General features: G+C 47.4%; 1 protein-coding gene across 1 annotated transcript in view; it reads right to left on the bottom strand.

The window, feature by feature from the left end:
* Window positions 1–412: 412 nt before the first annotated feature.
* LOC311124937 (transmembrane protein 198-like) overlaps window positions 413–6953 on the bottom strand; it is a gene marked incomplete at both ends in the record, with an annotated part of 28820 nt that continues 22279 nt past the window's right edge. Inside the window, 2 exons of the mRNA XM_084199032.1 lie at window positions 413–568; window positions 5143–5447. Coding sequence (XP_084055158.1) covers window positions 413–568; window positions 5143–5447 — 461 coding nt within the window. The remainder of the gene's footprint in view (window positions 569–5142; window positions 5448–6953) is intronic.

Genomic DNA, 6953 nt, shown 5'->3' with positions numbered 1-6953 from the left:
GCTCCTGTAAGTCGCTCTGGATAAGAGCGTCTGCTAAATGACTAAAAATGTAAATGTAAAAATGAGACGTAGGAACCACAGCAGGGTTTAGATGTTACACAGCCCATGTAAACCATAGACTAAGGACGGAATGGAAGAGAGGAGAATGGAAGACATCATTTCTATACCCCCCCTCAGAATAAGTCAGTCCAGGGTGCAAAGGTCAATCTCAATCTGGACACTGATTGCTTCAGTGTGAACTGTGAAAGAAGGGAATAGCTGACATCAACTTCTATATCCACCTCAGAATACATTAGTCCAGAGATTAACGTTCAATTCTGAGACCTTCACTGGACAATGAAGGGACAAATAGTACCACTCCAGGCCAGTAGGAGCATTGTCATTATCACAGGATATGAAGGTATTGTCAATATCACACTTGTACAGCCGGTCCATTGGGGGCGGTCAGGGGTACTTGGGATCCACAGTCGTAGTCTCGGTCAGCCATGTGGTGCCTGGTGATGGGCCTGCCGCTGTGAGGGTACCCCCGTCTGTCCACCTGTCTGTCCCTGAAACTAGAGATGTAACTCTGAGGAGGGAGAGGGAGAGAGGGGGGAGGGAGAGGGAGAGAGGGGGGAGGGAGAGAGGGGGGGGAGAGGGAGAGAGGGGGGAGGGAGAGAGGAGAGGGGGATTAGGGAGAGGGAGAGGGAGGGAGAGGGAGAGGGAGAGGGAGGAGGAGAGGGGGGGAGGGAGAGGGGAGAGGGAGGGAGGGGGATTAGGGAGAGGGAGAGAGGGGGGAGGGAGAGAGGAGAGGGAGAGGAGAGGGGGATTAGGGAGAGGGAGAGAGGGGGGAGGGAGAGAGGAGAGGGAGAGGAGAGGGGGATTAGGGAGAGGGAGAGAGGGGGGAGGGAGAGAGGAGAGGGGGAGGGAGAGAGAGAGAGGGAGAGGGGGAGGGAGAGAGAGAGGGGGGGGGGAGAGGGAGAGAGAGAATGATTACTCCTGGTATGACCAAATACTTACTTTCCACCATAATTTGCAAATAAATTCATTAAAAATCCTACAATGTGATTTTCTGGATTTTTTTTTCTCAATTTGTCTGTCATAGTTGAAAAAAGCAGACATTGAATATCCCTTTGAGCAGGGTGAAGTTATTAATTACACTTTGGATGGTGTATCAATACACCGAGTCACTACAAAGATACAGACGTCCCTCCTAACTCAGTTGCCGGAGAGGAAGGAAAGTGCTCAGGGATTTCACCATGAGGCCAATGGTGACTTTAAAACAGTTACAGTGTTTAATGGCTGCGATAAGAGAAAACTGAAAATGGATCAACAACATTGTAGTTACTCCACAATACTAAACTAAATAAAAGAGTGAAAAGAATGAAGCCTGTACATAATACAAATATTCCAAAACAAGCATCCTGTTTGCAAGAAGGCAAGTCCTGAATATGTCACAGAGTACCACTCTTCATATTTTTAAGCATGGTGGTGGCTGCATCATGTTATGGGTATGCTTGTCATCGGCAAGGACTAAATCAAATCACATTTATTTGTCACACAAATACAACAGGTGTAGACCTTACAGTGAAACGCTTACTTACAAGCCCTTAACCAACAATGCAGTTTTAAGAAAAATAACTGTTAAGTAAAAAATAGATAAGTAAAAAATAACAAATAAAAATAAATAACAAATAATTAAAGAGCAGCAGCAAAATAACAGTAGCGAGGCTATATACAGGGGGTACCGGTACAGAGTCAATGTGCGGGGGCACAGGTTAGTCGAGGTAATTTAGGTAATATGTACATGTAGGTAGAGTTAAAGTGACTATGCATAGATAATAAACAGAGACTGGCAGCAGAATAAAAGAGGGGGTGGGTGGGGGGGACAATGCAAATAGTCTGGGTAGCCATTTGATTATCTGTTCAACAGTCTTATGACTTGGGGGTAGCAGCTGTTTAGAAGCCTTTTGGACCTAGACTTGGCGCTCCGGTACCGCTTGCCGTGCGGTAGCAGAGAGAACAGTCTATGACTAGGGTGGCTGGAGTCTTTGAACATGTTTAGGGCCTTCCTCTGACACCACCCGGTATAGAGGTCCTGGATGGCAGGAAGCTTGGCCCCAGTGATGTACTGGGCCGTACGCACTACCCTCTGTAGTTCCTTGCGGTCGGAGGCCGAGCAGTTGCCATACCAGGCGGTGATGCAACCAGTCAGGATGCTCTTCGATGGTGCAGCTGTATAACTTTTTGAGGATCTGAGGACCCATGCCAAATCTTTTCAGTCTCCTGAGAGGGAATAGGCTTTGTCGTGCCCTCTTCACGACTGTCTTGGTGTGTTTGGACCATGATAGTTTGTTGGTGATGTGGACACCAAGGAACTTGAAGCTCTCAACCTGCTCCACTACAGCCCCGTCGATGAGAATGGGGGCGTGCTCGGTCCTCCTTTTCCTGTAGTCCACAATCATCTCCTTTGTCTTGATCACGTTGAGGGAGAGGTTGTTATCCTGGCACCACACGGCCAGGTCTCTGAACTCCTCCCTATAGGCTGTCTCATCATTGTTGGTGATCAGGCCTACCACTATTGTGTCGTCGGCAAACTTAATGATGGTGTTGGAGTCTTGCCTGGCCATGCAGTCATGGGTGAACAGGGAATACTGGCGCACACCCCTGAGGGGCCCCCTTGTTGAGGATCAGCGTGGCAGATGTGTTGTTACCTACCCTTACCACCTGGGGGCGGTCTGTCAGGAATTCCAGGATCCAGTTGCAGAGGGAGGTGTTTAGTCCCAGGGTCCTTAGCTTAGTGATGAGCTTTGAGGGCACTATGGTGTTGAACGCTGAGCTGTAGTCAATGAATTGCATTGTGTGGAGTGCAATAGAGATTGCATCATCTGTGGATCTGTTGGGGCGGTATGTAAAGTTGGTCAGGGCATGCTCGGAGTACACGTCCTGGTAATCCGTCTGGCCCTGTGGCCTAGTGAATGTTGACCTGTTTAAAGGTCTTACTCACATTGGCTACGGAGAGCGTGATCACACAGTCGTCCGGAACTCTCATGCATGTTTCAGTGTTGCTTGCCTCGAAGCGAGCATAGAAGTAATTTTGCTCGTCTGGTAGGCTTGTGTCACTGGGCAGCTTGTAGTCTGTAATAGTTTGCAAGCCCTGTCACATCCGACGAGCGTCGGAGCCGGTGTAGTACGATTAAATCTTAGTCCTGTATTGACTCTTTGCCTGTTTGATGGTTTGTCGGAGGGCATAGCGGGATTTCTTATAAGGGTCCGGGTTAGAGTCCCGCTCCTTGAAAGCGGCAGCTCTACCCTTTAGTTCAGTGAGGATGTTGCCTGTAATCCATGGCTTCTGGTTGGGGTATGTACGGTCACTCTGGGGACGACGTCATCGATGTACTTATTGATGAAACCAGTGACTGATGTGGTGTACTCCTCAATGCCATCAGAAGAATCCCAGAACATATTCCAGTCTGTGCTAGCAAAACAGTCCTGTATCTTAGCATCTGCGCCATCTGACCACTTCTTTATTGACCGAGTCACTGGTGCTTCCTGCTTGTAAGCAGGAATCAGGAGAATAGAATTATGGTCAGATTCGCCAAATGGAGGGCGAGGGAGAGCTTTGTACGCGTCTCTGTGTGTGGAGTAAAGGTGGTCTAGAGTTTTTTTTCCCTCTGGTTGCACATTTAACATGCTGGTAGAAATTAGGTAAAACGGATTTAAGTTTCCCTGCATTAAAATCCCCGGCCACTAGGAACGGCGCCTCTGGATGAGCGTTTTCCCATTTGCTTATGGCCTTATACAGGTCATTGAGTGCGGTCTTAGTGCCAGCATCGGTTTGTGGTGGCAAGGGACTAGGGAGTGTTATTAGAATGAAAAGAAACAGAATACAGCTATAAGCACAGGCAGAATCCTAGAGGAAAACCTGGTTCAGTCTGCTTTCTACAGACACTGGGAGACAAATTCACCTTTCAGCAGGACAATAACCTAAAACACAAGGCCAAATCTACACTGGAGTTGCTTACCAAGACGACATTGAATGTTCCTGAGTGGCCTAGTTACAGTTTGGACTTAAATCGGCTTGAAAATTGATGGCAAGACCTGAAAATGGCTGTCTAGCAATGATCAACAATCAACTTGACAGAGTTTGAATAATTATTTAAAGACTAAATGGGCAAATATTGTACAATCCAGGTACGGAAAGCTCTTCGAGACTTACCCAAAAAGACTCTCAGCTGTAAACGCCGCCAAAGGTGCTTCTACAAAGTATTGACTCAGGGGTGTGAATACTTATGTAAATTTGATATTTTTTGTATTTCATTTTCAATAAACTTGGATAAAAAATAAAACATGTTTTCACTTTGTCATTATGGGGTATTGTGTGTAGATGGGTGATATTTTATTTGATCCATTTTGAATTCAGGCTGTAACACAACAACATGTGGAATAAATCAAGGGGTATGAATACTTTCTGAATCCACTGTATCTGAGCTTGAAGTGACAAATCCGAACTGCCCACTTCGTTCAAATCCCGGTGAATGCGGTTTCCTTTTCCTATGATGAGACATACAAATTCATTTCAGCCTACGTTTAGTTTCAGGGCTGGGTTTTATTTGAATGTTGCCACCCACCAGCATGGCATTGTTTATTAGTCAGAGAAACAGCTGCAAAGTTATTCCTCTTGGTGACAGGAGATGAGCCAAACAGCCCTGTGTCCGCCTGGCCGCCTGAGACATGGAGGAAATTAAAATAGGGGGTGAAAATGTATGTGTTTGCACCTCTACTTATTGTTTTACTACACAATTATCATAATATATTGGAGAATTTGTCCATTTTCACTTGTCTTTTTAGCTAGTCTGTATTAAAAATATATCTGGCCATTTCATAAATGGTATAATTTCATGATATGATAGCATTTTGAAAACCCGCTCCCCCTGTCACGCAAAAGATGAATGTTTTTGACCACTAAAGTTTGGCTTCACTACAGTGCCTTGCAAAAGTATTCAGACCCCTTGGATTTCTTCACATTTTATTGTGTTACAAAGTGGAGATAACAATAGATGGTGAAGTCTTAGATAGGCCAGTGGTTTCCATCTGTGAAGTCTTAGATAGGTCCGTGGGACGCAGCCATATTCACTGACAGATAAGAAAATATGGTCTTACAGGCGACAGCACGTCCCCATCGAAGCGTCGGATGGGGTTTGGTTTCCTGTGGTAGGTGATAGGCTCAGGGAGGAGGGCCTTGTTGGTGGTGTTGGTGTTGGTGTTGGTGGTGGTGGTAGGAGGAGGGTAGGTAGGTGGAGGAGGGTGGTGGTACTGTTGCTGCTGGAGGTGCCCCGGCTGCTTCTGCTGCCGTTGTTGCTTCGGTCTCTTCTTCTTCCTCTTCTTCTTCACGTCTTTCTGCATCCTCTCTTCCTTCTGGTGGATCCTCATCAACTGGACCCTACGCTGCTGTCGACTGAGAACCACTGGAGAGGGAGAAGAGATGGAGGAGGTGAGGGGGAGAGGGTAGGAGAGGGAGGAGGTGAGGGGGAGGGAGAGGGAGGGAGGAGGTGAGGGGGAGAGAGGGAGGAGGGGGAGGGAGCAGAGATGGAGGAGGTGAGGGGGAGAGGGTAGGAGAGGGAGGAGGTGAGGGGGAGGGAGAGGGAGGAGGTAAGGGGGAGGGAGCAGAGAGGGAGGAGGTGAGGGGGAGGGAGAGGGAGAAGGTGAGGGGGAGGGAGCAGGTGAGGGGGAGGGAGCAGAGAGGGAGGAGGTGAGGGGGAGTGCGCAGAGGGGGAGGAGGTGAGGGGGAGGGAGCAGAGAGGGAGGAGGTGAGGGGGAAGGAGCAGAGAGGGAGGAGGTGAGGGGGAGGGAGCAGAGAGGGAGGAGGTGAGGGGGAGGGAGCAGAGAGGGAGGAGGTGAGGGGGAGGGAGCAGAGAGGGAGGAGGTGAGGGGAAGGGAGCAGAGAGGGAGGAGGTGAGGGGGAGGGAGCAGGAGAAGAAGAGAGAGGAAGAGGGGGAGGGAAAGAGAGAGAGAGAGTGGAGAGGGGGAGACAGCGTGAGGGAGAGATGTAGAGAAAGAGGGAGGGAGAGACAGTAGGATAGGATGAGAATGAGAGAAAGCGAGAGAGGCAGAGAAAAAATGAGGGAGAGGAGGAGGAGAGAGAAAGAGTCTGCTCAAAACATTGTCATCCAACAAAAAAAACATTGTCATCCAACAAAAAGCACAAAATCTCATTCATTCATACACTCACCCATGCAGGCAGCATAGGACTAATAATACTGTTCCCTGTTCATTAACAGCAGCAGGACTAATAATACTGTTCCCTGTTCATTATCAGCAGCAGGACTAATAATACTGTTCCCTGTTCATTATCAGCAGCAGGACTAATAATACTGTTCCCTGTTCATTATCAGCAGCAGGACTAATAATACTGTTCCCTGTTCATTATCAGCAGCAGGACTAATAATACTGTTCCCTGTTCATTATCAGCAGCAGGACTAATAATACTGTTCCCTGTTCATTATCAGCAGCAGGACTAATAATACTGTTCCCTGTTCATTATCAGCAGCAGGACTAATAATACTGTTCCCTGTTCTTTATCAGCAGCAGGACTAATAATACTGTTCCCTGTTCATTATCAGCAGCAGGACTAATAATACTGTTCCCTGTTCATTTTCAGCAGCAGGACTAATAATACTGTTCCCTGTTCATTATCAGCAGCAGGACTAATAATACTGTTCCCTGTTCATTATCAGCAGCAGGACTAATAATACTGTTCCCTGTTCATTATCAGCAGCAGGACTAATAATACTGTTCCCTGTTCATTATCAGCAGCAGGACTAATAATACTGTTCCCTGTTCATTATCAGCAGCAGGACTAATAATACTGTTCCCTGTTCATTATCAGCAGCAGGACTAATAATACTGTTCCCTTTTCATTATCAGCAGCAGGACTAATAATACTGTTCCTTGTTCATTATCAGCAGCAGGAC

This window comes from Coregonus lavaretus (assembly GCF_964263955.1).
Source record: "Coregonus lavaretus genome assembly, contig: HAP1_SCAFFOLD_415, whole genome shotgun sequence".
NCBI lineage: Eukaryota > Metazoa > Chordata > Actinopteri > Salmoniformes > Salmonidae > Coregonus > Coregonus lavaretus.
Note: the sequence above shows the minus strand (reverse complement) of the source record. Positions and strands in the feature narration are given on the sequence as shown.